Source organism: Epinephelus lanceolatus, chromosome 7, assembly GCF_041903045.1.
Source record: "Epinephelus lanceolatus isolate andai-2023 chromosome 7, ASM4190304v1, whole genome shotgun sequence".
NCBI lineage: Eukaryota > Metazoa > Chordata > Actinopteri > Perciformes > Serranidae > Epinephelus > Epinephelus lanceolatus.
The window spans coordinates 20,264,743-20,288,449 of record NC_135740.1 but is presented as its reverse complement, the minus strand read 5'-3'; the positions used below and the strand labels follow the sequence as shown (position 1 = coordinate 20,288,449).

The following is a 23,707-nucleotide window of genomic DNA, read 5'->3' as shown; positions in this document are numbered from 1 at the left end:
TTTTTTTCTAAGGGTTGAAGATCAGAGGGCTGAACTTAATGTTCATTTCCACAGAGCGGAGAGGAATGTGATGACGACGCAAATGAAGAAGGATGCAAAAAGACTTGCAAAACCCTGAAGGACGACAAGCTGCGCACAGAGACTGGAGATGTTCTGACGGAAGAAGATGAGAAATGTGTAGCTGAGACAGAGGCACTCAGGGAGAAACTTGAAGAGGTAAAAATGAAATGCGGCATCATGAAATGCTACGTTAGTCTGAAGATGTTGAAAATAGAATTGTGGACATGATTGGAACTACTTTTAAATCTCCTGAAATGTGTTGATGTATTAGATACACTAAGTATTTTGTGATGAATATCACAATAGTTGAGTTGAACCTTTTACATTACTGATTTCCCACTATGTGTGAAACTGATTTTAAACAGCCTTTGCTGGTTCAAATACACTATAATGGAATTGTGGAGGGAACAAAAATAGAAGGGTATGCAGTATTATTTTCGCAACTTTTTGCTTTAGGTCGGAAGCATAGGGGCATGCATGCGAGCCAGCTCTTATGCTAACTGCCATTTTCTAATCTGAGCAGGTCATCTTTTTATTTGTTTACATAAGTCAGAACCCTTTCTGTTATATTGAAATAAACCATACATATTGTATGCAGGTTGAGGGTTTTGTGGAGATAATGCAATTTTTAATGTGGTGATAGCAAACTGATTTTGTATCATAATGTATGTGAAATTTACATCCATCAAACCCATGGATATTTTTTTAATAAATTATATTACACATTTATTCTGTCATTCTTGTTGCTCTTTCTCTGTTTAATTTTGAAAGCGGCAATAATCCTATTTGTTTACTGGTGCTTTAAAAAAGATTATCATGGCAAATTACAGCAATTGATGTGTTATTTTTATTGCATTTCCTGCTGTTGGAGAATCTGTACGCCCAATAAATAATTGGTCATGTTTCAATGTCTTGTGCTTCAGTGTGGAGCTTGACGGGCCCAAAAAAGGCCCAACCCAACATGAACCAGTTTTGGGTCTGATTAAATACTGGAATTTCTACTCTCAGCTAAGAGCTGGCATGTTTTCTTGGCACCACTTCTTCTCCTCCTCTTCCTTTAGTCCTACAATTCCTTTAACAATCTTGTCTGCTCTGCTTCTCACGCACAACAGGTTCAGCAGAAAGGGCTGGGCACCTTTTGTGTGTTTCCCTCTTTGAGTGCGCACGGCAGTCCATGGCGATGCAGCATGCAGATAATCAGTGCTCACTGCTTTCATGTTCTGCACATCTCTTTCACTGCTGGGGAAGCAGAAGCAAACATTGCCTACCCATTCGCCTTGCAGCCCCCCCTCTCCTCTCTCATGTTTCGTCCTTTTCTTGCGCAGGCCCCATCTCTCTCCCCGGTTTTCCACTGTAGTGCTCCATTGTGAAACAGCTTTACTGGTTGACTGGACAGTTTTACTTGAATGACAAGGATGGATCACTGATACCTTAAACAGTATAAGCAGTCATGCCTTGAATGATATGATACTGGAGGAGGAAAGCTCCAGTCATCCTGGATCACAACTTGGAAATGCATCACCACTACCTCCTCCCTGTAAACACTCTCCACGTCATTATCACTCCAGAATTATTCTTTCTTTTCCATCTCACACCCGACATGCGGGATATATATGATGACAATATTCATCTTTACTCCTTCAACTTCCAGCTTCATACTTGTCACTCTTTCCTACTCCCTCTTTACTTCCAACACACTGTTGACATAATTTTCTTTCAGGATTGCCCCTAAGCCATTTCTCCTCACATCCACACTATGGTAGATAAGTTTGAACCCACCTCCGATGCTCCTGGCCTTACTCCCCTTTCCGCTGGTCTCTACCTTACTTCTCTCCATATCAGTCAGCTCTCCCACTTTACTAGTCATGGTGCCAACATTTAAAGTTCTGACTCTCACCTCCACCTTCCTACTCTTCCTCCTCTCCCTATGCCTCAAAACATGCCGTCCCCCTCTCCTTCTCCTTCACCCAAAAGTAGGCTAGTTTCCACCGGCACCCCATTGACCAACAGTACCAGTGATGGTCGTTGGTAACCCGGCCCTTAACTGATTCTGCATGGAAATCTGATTTATGATCAGTATATCTAATTTAGCATAGGTTTTGTGCTGGATGTCCCACCTGACTCAACCCTCCCTATTTATCCGGGATGAAGGCTAAATGGGAGAAAGAACTCACTAAAGAGAACCCAGTATGATATACGGAAAATACACCAGACCACAATACAACCACAGAGAGGGAGATGAATCATTTGGAAGAATCAGATTTGTTAGTTTAAATGAATATTCAACAGCTATACTGGAGGCTGTGTGAACACTTGGAACCAAACCACACAGCTTTTGGAGCTGAATGAAAATACAACCTCTTTGGGATGGTATACATTCTGTCCTAGGTGATGTATTGGTTACAAAATCCCCCGATCTTGTCTTATACCTGGGTCATGTGGAAGAAACTGTACATGTAGGAGACCAACACTTGGTAAAGATTATCCTCGCTGCCTGACTGAGGGCTATCATAAAGAACTGTCTGAAGACTTATGCATCAGATTAGAAACAATGGCTGACCATTACAGATATCGTGATGGAGAATCCGACATAAAGGTTAAGGATGAAGGGTGAGGATTTTGCAAAAGGCTGGGCAAACGGTTAGTAAAGAAATAAAGGCATAAACTAAATATAATGTAGACTTGTTTCTCCCTGTAGGCTTTGTTCATGATTATATATACACGTTCCTTGTCATTTCTTTACTGTTTTTAATCCTCTGTAATTATACTGTTAAAAAGAAAACAAAAGATAAAGATTAATAAAAAAGCAGCTCATCTTCACAGTGCAGTGATACTGTGTAGATCACGGCCATCATCATGACTAAGAAGGTAAAACACCGGCTCATCTGTCACTTATAAGTTTAGTTGAGTTCTTATCCTTGCACGCTCTTAACACATTCACATCCTCATATTTCACACCGACAACCTTTGAAGAAGAGCCCCATCTTCAGGTGATATTTGTAACTTTTCACAGTGTTCAGATCAGTGCGGTTTATTCAAAGAGGTACCGGAGTCACAGGACAGGCAGAGATGCCCCAAATAATCATCCTTTACTTTTGTGCAAATTAGAAAGTTGTAATGTGAAACTTCAGGATATGATTTTTCATACAACTAGCTTATCGTGGCTTGTGACTTTTATGAAAAGGCAGTGTTTGGTTGGGACGCCTTGTCATGTTTTAGATATTATTAGCCATTCCACTATAAGAGACATTTCCACTTCAAACATCTCAAATGGTTTCAATAAAATCACTGTTGTAGGCACAAAGAGTTAAAATGATAACAACATATATTATTCAATCACCATATAAGGAAACAAAAACATAGTTTAAAACAACTAATAACAGCCCACCTCCCACCACCCATACTTTCTTTTACTTGAACTTTTATTGATTTTCTTAACAAACAGAGCAACAAGATAGCATACTTGACTCACATCTACAAAGGTTCCACCTCCCATACTGAAGTTAAAGAAGCTCAGTGATTGACCACAGTCCTGATGGCTTTCTGAACTGTCTGTCCTTCTGGTGTTCCAAAGTACAGCTGCATTTGCATTTAAAGCTTACCGTATAAAATCAGAGAATTTAAAATAAAGACGTGTCCTCCTTTGTCTTTAAATTAATCTTAGTTACACATAACATGCTCAACATTGATCCAGACAAATTTTAGATAAATGCATCTATAAAATAAATGTTTATTTCTGTGTCACTATTACAAAACATAGGATTCAGAAAGATTATTTCTCTATTTTTTTTGTAAAAAGTGGATGTATAAATTTAAAATACACTTCACTACCCTTACTGTTGACAGTGTTTGTTATAGTAAATCCAGATTAATTTCCAGTTAATGCTCTCAAAATTAATATTCCAGTAGTGTTTACAGCATGAAATTACAGGATGTATCAATGTCTAAAAATACTAGATTTGTTATCCTTTATGTCGATGCCATGTTCTTACCCTATTAATCATCTCAGGACGGGCCAAATGTGTTAGTGCCCCTGTGGAGGGAGCCCAATCACTATGTTGGGAATCACTGGCCCACACTACTCTGTGAAAAGAGGTTAGAAGGAGCTCAATCAACAGTGAGTAGCTGCTTACCATTCACTATTAAAATACCTGTATTCAAGATGATACGTAAGTGAAAGTACAGAGAATTAAAATATAAGTAAAAGTACTGTTTATGCTGAATGATGCGTGTCAGAATAAGGTAGGCCATATTATATTATTAGGTTATAGTTACTGGTGCACTGACATGAACATAAAACTTTTTAACTGTTTACATTGGCAGGTAGTAGTAAACTCTTATTTTTATCAATAATAATACAACATAATGGATATGTTAATCATATTTTGTGTTAGGAACATCTTTCTACATAATGAGGACTTTAATTTTTACTATTTGTTATTAGTATGCCTATTTTACTTAAAGCCTTGTGCTTATTATTATTATTATTTATTTTTTAATTTACATTTTAAGTCAGTACTACAATTATTTGAATACGTCCTCCTTGGTTTATTACTTGTATTTTTATTATTTTTTAATCCATCTTGTAATATTGCGACATGTATTGAGAAATTGAACTGAAGCTACCTAACTGTAGGCTAAGAAGCATAGAAAATATGTATTGTGATTGTGATAGTGTTTCAGAGGTTGGATCACAGAAACAAAACAGCGCGCCTCTCACGGTATCAACAAATGAATGAATTGGAAATATATCCAGCAGCATTTCACTTCCCCGAGAAAGTCATTCCCTCCCCGGCTAAACGAATCAATAAGCATCGGTGAGCCTGGGCCACTCAGAGCGGGAGAAGGTCTGAGGCGGGCAGCCAATAGGAAAGCGCACAGGATTTAGGCTAGATGCGCCATTTTGCTGCGTCCACAGCCATCCGGCAAGATGGTCCCCTTGCTTTGTCTCCCCTGACCGGAGTTGTTTCTGTATTCTGTGGCTATTCTTGCTTCCGCACCATCGAAAACCTGCAAATTGGATTGAACTGGGTCACCTGTACCTACAACTAAACGGCTGTCTGTCTGTCAAGGAATGACGACAGTTAAAAGCAGGTAGGAACACTGTTTAGCTTGTTTGTTTAGACTAGTCAATTGTGCATTGATTACTGTGCTACCTTCGCTAGCGGCGAGCCGCGCCATACTGTAAGTGCCTATTGCTAGCTAGCAAGCTAGGCTAGCTGAGTTGTAGCACAGCCGGCAATGTTTAAATTCGCACACACGGAGATTCAGGCGCGCTTATGCGCACTACATAATGTTTCTTAAAGTGATTAAAATGTAAAAACGCACCCTTTTGTAAAAACGCGTCAGTTGGTTTGTATTTTATCCAGCTAAGCGTTACATTACTACTTCGGATGTTGCTAGGCAGTACCAGGCTGCAGTTAGCGCTCTGGTTTGTGCCATGGCATCGTCAGGAGGGAAGGCCTGCGCGTGCATTTTTCGGTGCATGCCCATGCATTGGATCTCTATGCACCGCCGAGATTGCAATGTTGCCAGGGCAACGTGGGGCAGCGAAAAGAAGTAGTTGAGTATTAACGGCGACCGCTAAACCTGCTACCGTTAGCCAGCCTAAACTTGGCATCCCTGATAGTCCAGAGTTCTGTGTTGTCAAAACATCGGAAAGCAGCGGCAGGGATAAAGAAGCAGCACTGAGCTACAAACGGAGGAGCGCGAGTGGGCTGTTTTTCCTCGACTGACACCGGATTTTGGATAAATTTTAGGCCTGGTTGCTGCTAGAAGTACTGAATGATAGCTCAACACAGCTCACAGCGATCTAATCAGCACATTATGATGACGCAAAACGGCACAATAAACAGCGGTGCCTCTTCTGATGAGTGACATGCTCCAAATGCATGCACGGATAAATGTAGGTAACGCACATTTTTAATTATGTGAATGTATATTTACACAAATGTTACAATCGTACGATCGTTTATTTTAGTTGTATATGAACCGTAACAGTTTGTGAAGTTGAATGTTTTTTTGTTTTTTTTTCAGTAGACTAACAACAACCCAAACATCGCCTGCAACCTTTGACTTTGCAACTGTCTGGAAAAGCACACGCCCACTGGGAATCACGCCCTGAGGGCTACTTTTCTGTGTAACTTATCGTTTAATAACACAAAATTTGACATAGCTGTGTTTTGTTATGCAATTGCATTGTTTAAGTAAAACACACAAATTTTAGAAATGTGAGTGAAAAGTTAAAATTTGTGGACTTTTGGTAATAATTTAAGCAACAGCTGTTTATTTGCTGTTTTATTTTCCTGGCCCATTATATTTCAATGGTTGCTTTTATTATTGCTTTTACTTCAGTGGAAGATTTGAGCCATAAGTCTTGTGCCAGGCAGCCCACCTCGAGACTAATAAAATACACAAGCAGTGAAAATGTAAACACAAACTAAGAAAATACAGACAGTGAAATTGTAACAAGTACTTATTGGTATCTGGATAGTAAAAACACAGCATGCTTGTTTTTGGTTTTCTATGTTAGCTGTAAAAATAAAAAGGCATATCAGTATGTATTTACAAACTCAAATCTCTGTGATTTATGTACAACATTGTACAACATCTTTATTTACCACTATGTTCATCGGTAAACAAATCTCTCTCCAGGTAAAATGAGTCTGGCTTCTTCTGAATCACACCTTGACCAAATGTCAGAAAAAACAGAGGAGGTAAGTACGCAGCTTTGTAGGGAGCCAAATGACATGTTTAGACTGTTATGTTTATGATACTGAAAACATAAACTAATGATTAAAGGCACAAATTTACTGTTTTTGCTTTTAGTTCTAAGTGTATTAAATCAGTCTTATATCCCTGTCAGCCTGGTAGCTCAACAGAAACTATGAAGCCCTCCTCTTCTCGCAACAAGAGGTGAGAAGCAGTCTTCTTATATGTGACTATTTTGTTTGCAGTTGCATGCTCTCAAAAGAGTTCCTAAAGACACAGCTTGAAATATCAAACCTATGTGCCATTTCATTTTAGGAAGTCCGCCACTGTAGCTAAGCACACTGGACCGAATGAATCTGACACCTCAGGTGAGAGTGAAAATGAAGGTGCCACCTCTGACAACCCTTCAGACAATAACACAAGCAGCGCATCTAAAGGTATGGAGGTACTTGTTGGTCTTGATCAAGAGGTTGTTGATACTGAATAGGATGCTGATTTGAGACTTATTTGTTTTTGCCTCTGACCAGGTACTTTAGTGATGAGGCCAGCTGGGAATGAAAATAAAGGCGCCATGAAGCTCAGAGTGGATTTTAAACAGAAACATACAGGTTACTTAAATTTCATTATTTGCAAACTTTATATTTTTGGTATGTTGATGTTCACAAGAGAACATGCCTAGAGTTTTAGTGTAATTAAAGTGAATAGCATGAAAGTAATACATCATTTATTGAGTGAGACAAAAGTCAAAGTGACAATTATTGATTATTTTCCTCTGTATCACAGATGACACCCTGCAGAAGAAAGTGAACTGCACTGCCTGTGGAAAACAAGTAAACCAGTTTCAGCGCAACTCTGTGTACGAGCATCCTGCGCTCAAAGTACTTATTTGCAAGGTAGGAAATTGCAAACCTACATTTCACATATTGTCAGAGCCATTATAGGAAGTCCACACTCATATTTTTCAGTCTTTCCATTCTGTATGTATGATCACATGATTTCCTTTTTTTTTTTTTTAAAGTCATGCTACAAGTATTACACAAGTGATGACATCAACAGAGACTCTGATGGCATGGATGAGCAGTGCAGGTAAAGCATTTTACACAAGACCAGCAAAAAATTGTGATTTATTTGTTAAGCCAAAGTCATGAGAAGATGCACAATAAAAGTACGGTGGAAACTACTGACAGTGATCACGTCTGTCCAGGTCTAATCGATTACTGTAATTATTATAACCAACTTCTCCTTATTTCTCATGCAGGTTAGCATCTAATTGACGTTTCTATATTTATTACATGAATATAGAACAATGAAACTGACAGCTACGCTATTTGCTGAAATTTATTGATTGTTTCAAAATACAGTGCAGCTGCTTTATCAATTCACTTGATGAGGGCGGCTTCACACGCAGGTGCTTTCCCTGTGTGCAGCCATAACTGTTTGTTGTTGTTTGAGTAGACAACAAAAGATTGCCTGAGGAACAGTTTTGTTGCATTTGTTTCCATATGTCATCATGTATGATAAAATAACACTTGACAGTAGAGATGTACCGATACCACTTTTTCTTTCCCGATACCGATTCCGATCCCTGAACCTTAGGTATCTGCCGATACCGAGTACCGCTCCGATACCAGCGCGTAAAATAAAAATGGATGGGATATGAATTGTTGTATGTCTCAACTCCTAAAACTACTGTAAAATATTGAGAAATGAATACATAATAATAGAATGAATGCCATAAAACTTTTTTATTATTATTATCCAGTGTTGATACAGATCAAGACACAGGTTAAAGTGCAGCCACACAATTTGGTAAAAAAGACATTTTAAATGCTACAGTAGAATGTTTTTTAAACTCCACTCCGTTTCAATTTCGTTTGCCTGTAGCGTATGTATGCGTAATGACGTGAGGCATTACGTGGTATCGGATTGGTCTTAGGCTGTACTCGCCGATACCCGATATCGCATTTTAGGCAGTATCGGAGGCATTTCCGATACTGGTATCGGTATCGGTACAACTCTACTTGACAGGGGGCAACTTGATTATTAAAAGTTAATTATTATTATTATATTTGCGAAGGAAAGATTCTGACACGAGCTCATTGATTCATATAAGCTGCTGATCACTATAACCATGATCACTAAGCGGTTTCCACTGTAATAAGACATGGAGTCTAATAATGTAGGTTTGGCTGAGGATACACATGACATTGCATTGAGTCCATGATGATTTTTGTGTAACATGAAATTCACACGAAAGCTTGTTTTTGCTGTTTTGTTCAAAGTGTATGACACAGGTGTCTTATGATTTGAATGCTCCTTGAGAGTAGCATTAAATATAATGTGTCCTCCCCAGGTGGTGCGCTGAAGGTGGCAAGCTCATCTGCTGTGACTACTGCAACAATGCCTTCTGTAAAAAGTGTATTCTGCGCAACCTGGGCAGGAAGGAGCTTTCAGTCATTACTGATGAGAACTCAAAGTGGCACTGCTATGTCTGCAGATCAGAGCCTCTCCAGGATCTGGTCTCCAAATGCCACCGCATCATGGAAAAACAAGAACTGCAACTCAAGCAACGAAAACCGGACAAAAGCGAGGAACGTGAGAGCAAGAAACACAAGAACAAAGCAGTCAAAGAGCACAAAGTAGTTGTGAATGGGAAAGAACATACTGAAGGCTCAGGGACCATGACATTCTCATACAGAAAACTGCAGGTACCAAAAGAACTTATAAAGAAAACAAAAAAGCTTGTTGAAACAACTACTGGTCTCAACAATACATTCATTCAGTTTATACAGCAGACAGCTGAGGAGCAGGGAGATAGGGCTGTCAGGTATCGGCATTTGAAAGCCTTCAAGGCCGTGCTTGCTGATCTGAAAAAAGCCCACAGTGCATTGGAGGAGGCTTTGGAGCCTGAATTCAGAAACATGGAGTTGCAGAATGGAAACGAAGTGCAACATATTATAAGAAAGAGCACTAATGTTGTCGCCCCTGTAGAAAACGACCATTTGGATAATGTTGTGGATGCAGTTGAGAAGGCTGAAGTGGCAGAGGAGGCTGATGCTGAAGAGGAGCATTTCACAGAAGAGGATGATGACATAGCAGTGGAGGCTGATGCAGCTGAGGAGGCTGACATAGCAGTGGAGGCTGATGCAGCCGAGGAGGCTGACATGGCATTGGAGGCTGATGCATCCGAGGAGGCTGATGTAGCCTTTGAGGCTGACGCAGCAGAGGAGGCTGACGTTGCAGAGGAGAACGACAAGGACCAGCATAATGAACAGGACAAGGACGATGATCAAGTGTCAGCTGAGACTAAAATGAGAGACAGCCAAACAGAAACTGATGTAACCAAAAAGACAATTAAAACTGAAGTATGTGATGATGAGCTAGTGTCAGCTGGGGAAATGTCCCTAGATCATGACATTATGTCTGTGCCTCCCTCTGTTCCCGAAGAGCTTTTTCAAATGGTGGAGAGTCTTGCCGATTCCACCATGCTCTCACAGACTGACACTGATTTGGTCACAGATGCTGATTTAAAGTCAAATGGAAACTCAACAGACTCTCAGCCCACCCAGCCCAAGGTGAAGAACCTCATTGTCAAACTGACTCCTGTGCCTGTTGTGACGACGCGTGGGTCAAGGTCCTCCAGGTCAAAAAACAAAGAAAAAGATGGAGATGTGCAAAAAAAGCATGAAGAAAAAAATGAGAAGGAAAAGGATGATGCTGCTGATGCTGTAGATGGGACAGACAGTCCTCCACCAGGCCGTCGCTCTAGTAGACTGAAGACCACTCCTCTGAGGAAGCAGGCTGACAATAAGGATGAGTCCTCTGAGTCAGAATCTGAGAAGGATGGTAAGTCTTCAAAGAAATCCAGTAACAACAAGAAAGAGGATAGGGAGGAGACCAAGGATTCAGAGAAAAAGGTGATGGATTCTGACTCAGATGAAATTCCTAACATACTGTTGGAGAAAGCTGCAGCGGGCCACAGCACAGATGAGGAACAGGGAAGCACAAGTGCTAAAAAGTGTTTATTCAAACTAAACAATACATCTACTAAAGACAAAGCGTCCAAACGCAAGAGGAAGCCCGAAAGCTCTGATTCAGATTTTGAAAGCAAAAGTAAAAAGACGTCCAAGAAGAAAAAACAGAATGGCTCAGACTCCTCTGACTCTGACTCTGACCAGGAGAAGGAGAAAAAGAGTAAAGTGGCCACATCAAAGAGGAGGTCTAGTCGAGTGAAGAAACAAGATGAAGCAAAAGAGGAAGACAAAAACTCTCATGAGAGGAAAGGAGCCAAGACGAGAAGGTCTTATGAAAAGAAGCGCAGGGGAAGTAACTCCAAAGCAGCCTCCAACCTGCAGTCGTCCTCCAGTGAGGATGAGGAGGAGCAGGCTGAAGATGACTCGGGAGAGGACAGTGACGAACAAAAGATCAAACGTATTGTGGAGGATAACGTGGTGGGAAGTAGTGGACCTTTTCATCAATCCTCAGGTAATTTGACTTTGAAGAGAGGAGTGTTTAGTAAAGCTCAGCTCGGTGTCCATGAGTTGTAGGAAAACCTCAATATTTCAGGAACTGCACTTATTTGCTGTCTTGCTGAGTCAGATGAGCAAATTGGCACCGCTCTTAATATCTGTATCATAAATATGTAGCTGAGACCAGCATGCCTTTAGCTTAGCACAGTGGTTCTCAAACTGTGGGGCGTGCCCCCCTAGTGGGGTCATAGAGCTACTGCAGGTGGGGAGTTTGCTAATGCTATCAAGCTGACCTGTACTTCACTGAAACTGGGAGGGTTCAGCTTCTGAAGGAGGGCATGACAGAAGAATTTTGAGAACTACTGGCTTAGCATAAAGCTACGCGGGCTTTGTCAAAAATTCCCCCAATGGCACATTTAAAGCTCACTGTTTTACGAGGCAACTTTTGGCAAAAAAGCAAATAAGCTTTTTTTGCAAAATGTCAAATTTATCTTTTAATGACTCATGCTCTTCCATTCAAAGCTTGTGTGCTACTTTGTTATGTAGGAGATGAAGAGGATGATAAAGAGAAAGTCTCTCAGATTTGTGAAGATGATGACGATGATGATCCTGAAAACAGGTACTTATCAAAACAAGTTGTAAAGATAAAGACAAAAGAGTTGTGATTACCATCGTTTAAGGTCTACAATGAAAGCATCTTTTTTACTGTGTTGTTGCTGCTGTGCTAATTTTAGAGACAGTTTAAGGAGCTCTGTCAGGTAGAGCTGTTTGACCTTATACAGTTAGGTCTATAATTATTTGGACAATGATACAGTTGTCGTCATTTTGGCTCTGTACACCACCACACTGGGTTTTAAATGAAACAATGAATACCTGCTTAAAGTGCAGACTCTCAGCTTTCATTTAAGGCTTTTTTCAAAAATGTAGTATGAACCGTGTAGGAATGACAAGCATTTCTTCACACAGTCCCCCGACTTTAAGGGCTCATAAGTATTTGGACAAACTAATATAATCATCAGTTAAACAGTCAGTTTTAATACTTGGTTGCAAATCCTTTACAGTCAATGACTGCCTGAAGTGTTGGACACATAGGCATCATCAGATGCTGGGTTTCTTCCCTGGTGATGCTCTGCCAGCCCTTTACTGCAGCCGTCTGCACTTCCTGCTTGTGTTTTGGGTGTTTTGCCCTCAGTTTTGGCTTCAGCAAGAGAAACGCATGCTCAGTTGGATTCAGGTCAGATGATATGACTTGGCCATTGCAGAACATTCCACTTCTTTGCCTTAAAAATGTCTTTGGTTGCTTTTGCAGTATGCTTCAGGTCATTGTCCAACTGCACTGTGAAGCATCGTCCAATGAGTTTTGAAGCATTTGGTTGAATCTGAGCAGATAATGTAGCCCCAAACACTTCAGCTTTCATCCTGCTGCTCTTGTCAGCAGTCACATCATCAATAAATACAAGAGAACCAGTTCCACTGGCAGCCATACATGGCCATGACATAACAGTACCTCCACCATGCTTCACTGATGAGGTGGTGTGCTTTGGATCATGAGCAGTTCCTTCCCTTCTTCCTTGTCTTGTCTTCCTATCATTCTGGTAGTTGATCTTTGTTTTATCTGTCCATAGTATGCTGTTCCACAACTGTACAGGCTTTTTAGATGGTTTTTGACAAACTCTAATCTGGCCTTCCATTTTTAAGGCTAACCAATGGTTTGCATCTTGTGATAAACCCTCTGTATTTATTCTAGTGAAGTCTTGTCTTGCTTACAAGAGCAGCAGGATGAAAGCTGAAGTGTTTGGGGCACCATTATCTGCTCAGATTCAACCAAATGCTTCAAAACTCATTGGACGATGCTTCACAGTGCAGTTGGACATTGACCTGAAGCATACTGCAAAAGCAACCAAAGACATTTTTAAGGCAAAAAAGTGGAATGTTCTGCAATGGCCAAGTCATATCATCTGACCTGAATCCAATTGAGCATGCGTTTCTCTTGCTGAAGCCAAAACTGAGGGCAAAACACCCAAAACACAAGCAGGAAGTGCAGACGGCTGCAGTAAAGGGCTGGCAGAGCATCACCAGGGAAGAAACACAGCATCTGATGATGCCTATGTGTTCAACACTTCAGGCAGTCATTGACTGTAAAGGATTTGCAACCAAGTATTAAAACTGACTGACTTATGAGCCCTTAAAGTCGGGGGACTGTGTGAAGAAATGCTTGTCATTCCTACACGGTTCATACTACATTTTTGAAAAAAGCCTTAAATGAAAGCTGAGAGTCTACACTTTAAGCAGGTATTCATTGTTTCATTTAAAACCCATTGTGGTGGTGTACAGAGCCAAAATGACGACAACTGTATCATTGTCCAAATAATTATGGACCTGACTGTATATTTGCTGGACTCTGACAGCATATTGCCAACTTGACTCATCAGGCCCAGTGTGAAGGCTCACAGTCCCAGTGGCAGCATTTCTTTTTGATTTATCCCTGTAAATCTGTATTTTTACTAGGGCCGTAACGGTACATGTATTTGTGTCGAACCGTTCGGTACGCGACTTCTGGTTCGGCACGACCCTGTACCGAATTATTGGGTGCAGGATATTATTTTATTTTATTTTGTTTTATTTTAATTCCGTTTTTGCGAGCCGAACCATTTAAAATATCTAGTTCCCCGACGGTCATAATTGAGTGACGGACCGAGTCCCGTAAATCTCAGCTTTCACTTTGTGCAGCACATTCTTGCATTTTGACAACATGGCAGGTGAGCCTGACGAACCTGAAGACCCACCCGCAAACCTTAAGTCCTCCGTTTGGGAACACTTTGGTTTCAGGGTAAAATACGAAGATGGAAATAAACAAGTTGACAAGACAAAAGCAGTGTGCCGGCACTGCAGAACAGCGGTCGGGTATATACTTGGAAACACGTCTAACATGCTAACGCATCTAAAGCGACACCACCCGAGTTTGAACGTTAACCGGCACGACTAGAAAAAGCAATCTGGTGCAAACTACGAGATCGTCGTCGTTTAAAAAGAAAGCGTTTCCCTGACCATCGCACTAAAGAAATAATCAACGCCATTGGAGTTGAGTAAAATTGTTTAAGCTGCACTTTAGATATAAGCATGTTTTGTTTACTGCACTTTAACAAAGTGGGAAAGCTAAGTAAGTTCCTAGTAAAACTGAATCTGAGCAGGCTTTAAAGCTGACCAGCTGCACTATACTTTTTATTTTAATTGAGTAAAACTGTTAAAGCAGAAATTTATATTTATATTTTTCATTCAAAAAATGTGTTAAAAAAACAGCAGGATTTTATTTTTCACTTTTATATTTCTATTTTCATTCAAACAATGTGAAAAAGCAGGATTTTATATATATTTGCTTCATTCAAAAATTGTGTAAAAAGAGTTAACTGCTGTGGTGGTACGTTTTAATAAGGTTACCAATAAGTAAAAGATATTTGATAGTTGTCTATTTTTTTCATTACTGTACCGAAAAAAACGAACCGTGACTTGTGTACTGAGGTATGTACTGAACCGTGATTTTTGTGTACCGTTACACCCCTAATTTTTACCCATAGTAATGTCATAGTGTCACAGTGATATTTCTACAGGCTGCCAGTGTTTCCATCAGTTATGCATTAATGAGCTCAAAGCAGAAATAGATAATCACATCACCTGTGACTTTCCAGTTGCTCTAAAGTCTAACCAAAATGAAAGGAGTCCCTCTCTCTGTTTGTCCTTCCATTTTCTCGACAACCATTCATCCCATTGACTTCCCACTTGGCAGGTGTATTGCTCAGGACCTAAAGAAATGCAGTGTAGAGAGTGAGTTCTTGAGATCTACAGGATATATTTGTTTTGGTGATTTGTTTTGGCGGTTCTGCCTGTCACAGCTCCGCACATGCCTGGGTAGCATCTGCAGGGACTCAGCTGGCAGCCATCCTCCATTGATGTTTTGCCCCTTTGTTCTCAGAACATCTCAGGATAGTAGGGCAGCAGTCAGGGATGTCTCCCTGCAGCTAGATTTAGATTGTCATGTGGTTCCACCTATGGTTTCTTAGTTCCCCTAACTCTGATTTCTTCCTCACAACCAGAGCCAAAACTTCCCTTTTTTGATTCTTCTTAGAGATCTTTTAATACTTTTTTGACTTCCGCTGACGTGAAACCAATGTCTCAGCTTGGTCAATACTTGGTTGATAGGGTCACAAAGTTACATCAGCAATAGGTTGTTGTTCTCCAGCCTGTCTCTTGGGATTCCGCCACTACCTCAGCATGCCGGAACTTTTTCCTTTCATATGTTTTATGAATGCCCCCATCCAATGTAACTGTCAGCTCAAATAACAAGACATGCTTCTAGGTTGCCGACCAACTGACAATGTCAGGTCTCAGTGTGGTGGTGGTGGTGGTGGTGGTGGAGATTTCAGTGTACACATTGTGTAGCATATTTAGAGGTGACCCCCATGGGTCGAGTCACTATGATATCGCAATAACAACAACAGTTATTTCCAGATAGACAATTAGCAATCGTTTTCAGTTGTGGTGATATGTGGAATTGGCAAACTATTTCTTTTCTTTCATCATTTTCAGCCGTAACTCTAACTTGTAAAGATATATAGTTGAACATGATGGTCCCACCAAACTTAAGTTTCTGTTGTGCTCATGTTGTGCACTGTGTTGCTGATAAACTAAATCTACTGGCACAGACGCTAAACAATGCACTGCTGTGGACAGGAGCAGCAGCAAAATGTATTTAAGCAACCTAAAAAGAGTCACCAAAAAATCAATAGCGGTTCAAGTGTGCACTGTATTTAGAATATTTTTATATTTTTGTTGGGGGCAGCAGACTCCTTGGTTCTGCATAGTAAAATTACTGTTAGTCACTGGGGTCTTGTGGTCCTGAGATAATGGCTTCAGTTGCCTGTTGCAAAGTGCTGTATGACAGCAAGGTAAAACATTGAAAATACTTTTAGTGTAGCATACATCTAAAACGATACTGATGCTTTTTTTTAGGTGGCTAAAAATTAACCGATTGAGGTTAAGCGTGTGCTGTTTAATTTTATGCATGTGATACAAAGCTTTTCTTCCTGGAAGTTATTGTAAACAAACACTGTGATTTGGTCTGTTACCTGTTGAGCCACCGAACGGCATGATGGGTCCATCTCGCTCACCATCGCTCGCTACAGTACATTCAAGAAGAGATGATGAAAGAGAGAGTGGAGGTGTTACAGTGTAGCAAACTCAAAAATTTCAAGCGTCAGCAATGTAACTTTGATATTGAACGCATTTATCCCAGGTCGGTACCTGCTGGCAAATGACATGTATATTCTAGCATTGCAAGGGGAGGCAAACTGAGTCATGGCAGGTGTGTTGCTAAGGACTCAAAGAAGCAGTGTAGAGTGTGAAATTGTTTGGATGAGAGGTTCCCAAGAAAGCTGCAAGCGGTAAAACCAGAGGCCAAGCAATCAGCTCGTTCTGAACAGGCACATTTTGAATGGGTACTACACTAGTTATGGTAAATTGCAGAAAATATATGTTATTTTCTTGTGAGTTATGTTTATATAAAGGATTATCATTTGTCAATAAGTCACGTGATTTAGCTAAGGGATAATTTTATCTGATTGTCTGTAAATTTAAATTTTGTGTTCATTAACTTTATAAGATGTGATTAATGTGAACCTTCTTCCTCTTTTCTCTGTGTCTGTGTGTATTTTTTCATTTTCTTCTGAAGGATTGCAAAGAAAATGCTTCTTGCCCAAATAAAATCCAACTACTCTTCTGGAGCAGAGAGCTCCTCTGATAATGAAGGCGCAGGAAAGGATGAAAAGTCCTCCAAGAAAGTTAAAAAAGAGGATGAAGATGAAGAAGAGCAGCAAGGTAGAATATATGTGCTAAATATATCTAGCTGTTTACACCTAAGACTTTCATTGTGTATCGTCTCAAACTATTTGCTTCTGTCTTTGAAGATGAGGATTCAGATGACTCAAGCGGCTCTGACATTGAAGTGAAGAAGCGCAGCAGACGCCACAAATTGCTCCGTCATAAACTCTCTCTGAGTGAAGGAGAATCAGGGGAGGAGAAAACTGCTAGTAAAAAGAATAACAAGGGGGGCAAGAAGAAGAAAGGTCCTTTCTCATTTTCTATTTGCCCTGTGTGCCATGTCCAAGAATATGGCCGCAAATATATTTAATTATGATACCAGCAAGTGACTTTTGTTTCTTCTATTTGTCTGTCAGTAGACAGCGATGACTCTTCAGACTCAGATTTTGAGAAGTCAGAGACCAGTGCAGAGTCGGGGATAAGCGAGGAACTTAGTGAATCGGAGAATGAGGGGAAGCGTCGAAAGACTAGGTGAGAAGAGAACACTACATCTAATCAGTAGTAATTTATTGCTGACACTGGATCTGGGTTGATTTCCTGCTGCTCTTGCTCAGAGTGATTCTGTTTTGTGTCTGTAGATCATCGAAGAAGAAGGACGATGAGAAACAGAGAAGTTATAATCAGAAGAAGAAGCGACGCAGGATCAAAGTTCAGGATTCCTCATCCAGCAATGAGAAGGTATTTTAAAATGCAGAGCACTTGGTAGTCGTCTTGAACCGTCCCAAAGTGTTTTTTTTTTCTGTGGCAGGATTTGCCAGGTAGAGGAGATGGACCCACATAACGTTTACTAGTCAAGTCATGCATGACACATAAAATGTTATTTGAACTTACCCCTGGAGTGTGTTGTGAGGATTATTGAGGGCACAAATTAATCATATGGTTGCTTGGCGACTGATCATAGGAAGTGAATTTTTTTCCTAAGGGCTGAAGATCAGAGGGCTGAACTTAATGTTCATTTCCACAGAGCGGAGAGGAAGGTGATGAAGACGGAGATGAAGACGGACGCAAAGGACGCAAAAAGATCCGCAAAATCCTGAAGGACGACAAGCTGCGGACAGAGACGAGAGATGCTCTGAAAGAAGAAGAGGAGAGGAGGAAACGTATAGCTGAGAGAGAGGCACTGAGGAAGAAACTGCGAGAGGTAAAAATGAAATCTTCCGCTGTTGGTCTGAAGCACAGGCTGTGTGTTCAAAGCCTTCTGCTATTACATTTCCAACACTAGGGTTGGTTAGTCTCCTCATGATACGGCATTCCAGGAGAAATTTTCAAAACCTCATTCAGTACTGCGATACAACTTGAAGATTTTTCTCAGTTTCTAGAGGAAGTAATTACTAGCTGAGCAGCGCTTTATCATGTAGATACTCAAGCAAGTGATGGACATGTGGACAAGACATAACCACTTTGAGTTCAGCAGACTGATAACAGTCCAGCCTGCTGCTGATCTCTCACTGTCTGTCAGATCAAATAGTCCACTTCACCTTAAGTAATTAAACTCCAAAAAGTGCTCATCAGAGTGTGAGAAATGGAAGGAGAGGCATTAGTTTGATTAGAGGTCATTGTCTTACACTTCGGATTGGTATGTGCATAACAGTGCTGGATTAGTTTGATGACGTTTTACATGTGTAAAAGACCAGTCATCAGTCTCATTTCGGTTTCTTCACCTTAAATCCAGAAATTTAGTCGTGTACAGCTATAAATGTATGAAATCACACTGGTAAATGGTCAGAAATGTAGCTGGCAGCGAGCTCTGCTAAGTAACAGACAGTCAAAACAATAATCCATTCAACATGTGGGCTTTACTTTGGTAAATGGTGCTGCTTTTATTTTAAAGCTTTATTTTGAAGAATAATATAATAATTCATATCTCCATGGTCCCTACCACAGTAGAGGGAAACTCTGCATGTGAAGTAGAATATTGTTGAAACACAGTGTCCTGTTAGCTGTTTATTTTTGTGTATAATGGTGCTACTAGTAGTTAGGGATGCCACAGTGAGGACATTTTTCCTCCCGTAAATATACTTGTAACAGTGACAGTGTTACTGATTACACCTGACATCTCACAAGAAAAGATATTCGTCTATGATGCTCAATATCTGAAGGGCACTGAATTAAGTTATTGCTAATGCAAACCAAACAGTTCCTACTGCTGCGGCTTTACATTAAAGCAGTGGTGTCCAAACCCTCTGAATGTGGGTCAGCTGCTTCTCACATCATATGGGTTATTAAAAAAAACAAAAACATAAAAACCAGGCAAAACATATTCACCTTTCCACCACTCTTAAAAGCAGCAGCCTTCGCTGATGACTTTTGCTTCTTTGCTGTGGCCATGTAGCTACTTAGGAGGAAATGTCTGCTGTTAGGTAACTGTCCCTTCGCTTATTTACAGATGAATAGATAGGCAGATAGATGATGCTTCCTCATGGGGAAAATCTTGTAACAACACATTAGTTCCACCTGCGTAGTTCCTTCCTTGGTCCATGTCAACAAACTGACAGTCCTGCCATCGTGATGTGAGCAGAAAAAATGCCAAGTGAACTAGCCAATTTATGGGGCGGTAAATAGTAAATTCTGAAAGACAAGTCACAGGCCATTTAAGATTGGCTCAGAGGCCATGATCGGCCCCTGGGCCGCACTCTGGGCATGCCTGCATTAAAGCGTTTAACTGGTGAAACACGAGTTGACTTTTATTGTGAAGTACTCATTGGTAATGTGGTGGGTTGTCAACCAGATTAGCACTACTGCTATCGTTCATCAAATAAGATTCTACAAAACAGCACCTGTTGGCAGCAGGTCAATTTGAAAAATTGCAGGGAGCAAAGGAACAAGGAGCTGTTAGATGAAGACAACGACAGCTGCATACCTCTAACTTCTTAGCGATGTTACCAACTCTTTCTTTTGTCATTAACGTTACCAGGTTCCCTGTTAGCACAAGGTTTAAATAAAAAATATTGCCAAATAGGCCTTTTTGCTTTTCACTTAAAGGTATAATATGTAGTTTTTCCACATAAAAATGTCTAAAAATGACTAAACCAATATTATATAGTTTGTTTAGTTGTGTACTTTGATTATCAGAAATGTTTTCAACAATTTTTCAAACCCAGATAAATATGAAATATTAATAAAAGTTACGGACCGTGTCATTAGGTGTCAATGGCGACGTAACTCCAGTTACCATAGCCATTAAATGAAGAAGAAGAAGAAGCAGACCAGATGAGACGTCAGAGAATGAACGTTACCGTTGCTAGGCTAAGCTAACTCGTCATGGATCATGATTATGCATTGACGGTTGCTGCACCTTCTGACACCAAAGCTGTCCTGGTAAACAAGCCGGTAAAACGGAAACGTACGGGTCAACCAAGCGATCCCAGAAGAATTTGGGATAAGAAGAGAGCTGCCACGGCCAGTTTCGGTTTCACGGAGTGAGGAACGTCAGATCTGTATCTGTTATATGACTACAACTCCCATGATCCCACTCTACTTCCTGACGTCACCCAACTCCGTCTTCTGTTACTGTTTTGGTTTGAGACCCCTAGCGGCAGAAAATTACATATTGCACGTTTAAACGCCAAATCATCTGCCATCGTCTTGTCAGTCAACTTTTTTTTACTTTCAGTCACAAGTGCAGTCCGACTCCTGCTACTCTGTGCTTCAACTCGGCTACTGCTACTGTAACATCGGTAACGCTGACTACTGTTGCAAGCCTACTAGTTGTGATATTGTAGCAGTAGCTTGCTTGCACTAATAACTCTGTCACTTAAAATACCTGAGTTAGGCTCTGGTAGTTGTGCTTTGAACAACTTAAAATTAATCTATTTAAATCTAAGTCTGCTTCCTGTTCATCAAGAGAGTTTAAATCACACAGTGTTATCACACACTTGTATAGATTTAGGATGTGATGAACTTGATGAAGCATCAGAGATCATGAATTGTTTAATTCAGGTCTCCACCTATGGTCTCCTAGCGACCAGGAAAAAGGCGGAGGGACCACGGGATGTGGGCCACGCATGGATGCTCACTGTTTAAACACTTATCTCTTGAGCACAAATTAACCAAAATGAGGTAGTGTTTCAGTTAGCCTGAGATGGGGAATTCGTGTGCAAAAAGTGATAAAACGTGGCCTCATTTTATTTCGTTTGGCTGCCTTGACTCTGTCGTCATATGATGAAATTATGTTTGTGTGACTCCTCTATCTCTGATCCTTCTTTAGGTGATTGTGGTGGAAGAGTCTTCCCAGGTAACCTGTCCTATCACCACCAAGCTGGTGCTGGATGAAGATGAAGAGACCAAGGAGCCACTGGTACAGGTGCACAGGAACCTTGTCACAAAGCTCAAACCTCACCAGGTGGACGGTGAGTGAATTTGGTTACAGAAAAAAATCAACATGGATGAACTGCAAAAATTTTTTCCCTTTTTTATTTGCACACACGTGTATAGACAAGACAAAATATAATGAAAGGTTTGAACATTGTGCAAAATAAGTTACAAGTCAAAAATAGCTTATGGAGATACCTCCCCTATTAAATAACAATAATACAAAATTGATAGAAATACACCAGTTACATAAAAGTTTGTATTTACAAGCTGAGACGTAATACAAATGAATCCATTAAGTGTTAAGATTCTTTCTAAATGAGAGTCCTTTTCATGTGTTTTGAATAACAATAATGTGGTTGCTAATCGTAGTGATGGATGTAGGTTGTTTCAAAGAGATGGCCCTCTGTGTTTCAGTGAATATTGATTAAGAAAAGTCCGACAGTACAGAAGATAAAAGTTCTAGGAGTGTCTTGTGGAATATAAGTGAATGTCTGATAATAGCGAACCCTGCATGTGAAGCACTGAGATGCTCTGGACTGATGTCGGCCTCTGTGATTTATTTCAGGGGTGCAGTTCATGTGGGACTGCTGCTGTGAATCTGTGAGGAAGATCGAGAAGTCTGCTGGCTCCGGCTGCATCCTTGCCCACTGTATGGGTCTGGGGAAAACTCTGCAGGTATGGAGGAGAGAGCAGCATGCCTGTCTGTGGTGATAACTACATTAAAGCCATGCAATATGGAACGAAACAGTACATTAATCTTAAGCTGATGATGTGAAAAACTACAGAACTATGGGTGTGTCTCTATCCCTTTGGTACATATCTGTGTACCTGGAATTGCTTATTTAGTTTTGAATAAATGAACCAAAATTATGTTGTCTGAATTGTAAAACATTATTTTCTTAATTTTTCGTCCAAGTACTTAACACAAAATACTTTTTGTTTTCTGGCTATGTACAGACACTTGACTCATGTTGACTGCTTTTACTTGAAGAAACTGCCAGTCTTGTACAAACATCAACCCAACATTTTTTAGGTGTCACAAACCTGCAGTAGCGCACATTATAACTATGAATTTCACATGTAAACTGCTGCCTTGAGCCTGTTAAACCCTGATCATTGACCTGTATGTTGTCACACTGTTAACCATGTTTTAACTGTAGTTCTGCTTTTGCCCTTTAGGTGGTGACATTACTCCACACTTTGCTCCTTTGTGAGAAGCTCGACTTCTCCACAGCGCTGGTGGTTTGTCCCCTGAACACTGTCCTTAATTGGCTCAACGAGTTTGAGAAGTGGCAAGAAGGAATGAAGGATGATGAGAGTTTAGAGGTAAGCAGTTGGTTTTGTATCCTTTAATTAAGGTCCTATTTGACAAATGTGGTGGTGTTTGTTTTGTATGTGCATAATTACATTCCTGATTTATGCCTTCCTTTTATTGATCAATGTGTATCTTGTGTTTATCAGGTGACTGAGCTGGCCACAGTAAAAAGACCCCAGGAGCGATCATACGCTCTTCAGAGATGGCATGACATGGGTGGTGTAATGATCATCGGCTACGAGATGTACCGAAACCTGACACAGGGCAGGAACATCAAGAGCAAAAAGCTCAAAGAGATCTTTCAGAGGACACTGGTAGATCCAGGTACAGTGCTGTGTAATGCGTTTGTGTTTAAACTGCCACTTAAAGCAAACAAAAATTAGAAAAACTTCCCCCTTATGTATGAGCTCTTATTAATAACATACAACTGCTGGTGCCAGTAACTGGAATTCAGTACCAGTATCCAATGGTAGCTTTTTTCGAGACCTAACTTTCTCTGTAATAACAAAAATTAAATGTTTGAACAAGCTGCAGGGGTGACGAAGTAGTCAAATACACAATTCTGCTCCTCTCCTCTTCTCTAGTCACACATAGAGCTCATCTTCTGTCTCTGTTTGTCTGCTTGTGTGCGTGTCTGTCTGTTTCTGCTCGTCTAGCAGTAAGATAAGGCTATTACTAAATTAAGATGGAAAAGAAACTCGACCAGATGCCAAACCTATTGCTGCAGATCGGCGCCGCAACAATAGTTTTGGCTTGCTGGGAAGCCAAAGGAGCACCGTTGCTGGCTTCTTGGCTAAGGGGTGCTTCCGACACCTGTCTGAAGTTGAACCTGGCAGTTCTGCTGAGCTCCATTCCTGGCTTTGGCGCTCCACGGCTGGCTTTTAGGCTTCAGGTGCTTCACGGCAGTTCACCCCTTGTCTAAACCCTGTGTTCTCACTAGGGATGCACAATAATGTCAGTGGTT

General features: G+C 40.6%; 2 protein-coding genes across 5 annotated transcripts in view; both read left to right on the top strand.

Annotated features, from left to right (window-relative positions):
* Positions 1-789, top strand: part of LOC117260820 (uncharacterized) — a 15,827-nt gene extending 15,038 nt beyond the window's left edge. For all 3 annotated transcript variants that reach the window (XM_078169278.1, XM_078169276.1, XM_078169277.1), the window contains one exon: positions 55-789. In XM_078169278.1, coding sequence (XP_078025404.1) covers positions 55-288 — 234 coding nt within the window. In that variant the 3' untranslated portion in view covers positions 289-789. The remainder of the gene's footprint in view (positions 1-54) is intronic.
* A 4,168-nt stretch (positions 790-4,957) lies between these two features.
* Positions 4,958-23,707, top strand: part of atrx (ATRX chromatin remodeler) — a 48,853-nt gene continuing 30,103 nt past the window's right edge. The window contains exons 1-18 of one of the 2 annotated variants that reach the window (XM_078169275.1): positions 4,958-5,154; positions 6,715-6,776; positions 6,926-6,975; positions 7,087-7,208; positions 7,299-7,379; positions 7,555-7,664; positions 7,790-7,857; positions 9,125-11,256; positions 11,787-11,859; positions 16,966-17,111; positions 17,201-17,359; positions 17,474-17,585; positions 17,693-17,792; positions 18,079-18,255; positions 21,322-21,463; positions 21,994-22,103; positions 22,608-22,754; positions 22,890-23,067. In XM_078169275.1, coding sequence (XP_078025401.1) covers positions 6,720-6,776; positions 6,926-6,975; positions 7,087-7,208; positions 7,299-7,379; positions 7,555-7,664; positions 7,790-7,857; positions 9,125-11,256; positions 11,787-11,859; positions 16,966-17,111; positions 17,201-17,359; positions 17,474-17,585; positions 17,693-17,792; positions 18,079-18,255; positions 21,322-21,463; positions 21,994-22,103; positions 22,608-22,754; positions 22,890-23,067 — 3,964 coding nt within the window. In that variant the 5' untranslated portion in view covers positions 4,958-5,154; positions 6,715-6,719. Of the gene's footprint in view, positions 5,155-6,714; positions 6,777-6,925; positions 6,976-7,086; positions 7,209-7,298; positions 7,380-7,554; positions 7,665-7,789; positions 7,858-9,124; positions 11,257-11,786; positions 11,860-16,965; positions 17,112-17,200; positions 17,360-17,470; positions 17,586-17,692; positions 17,793-18,078; positions 18,256-21,321; positions 21,464-21,993; positions 22,104-22,607; positions 22,755-22,889; positions 23,068-23,707 lie in introns of both variants that reach the window. The other variant, XM_078169274.1, reaches the window with a different exon arrangement.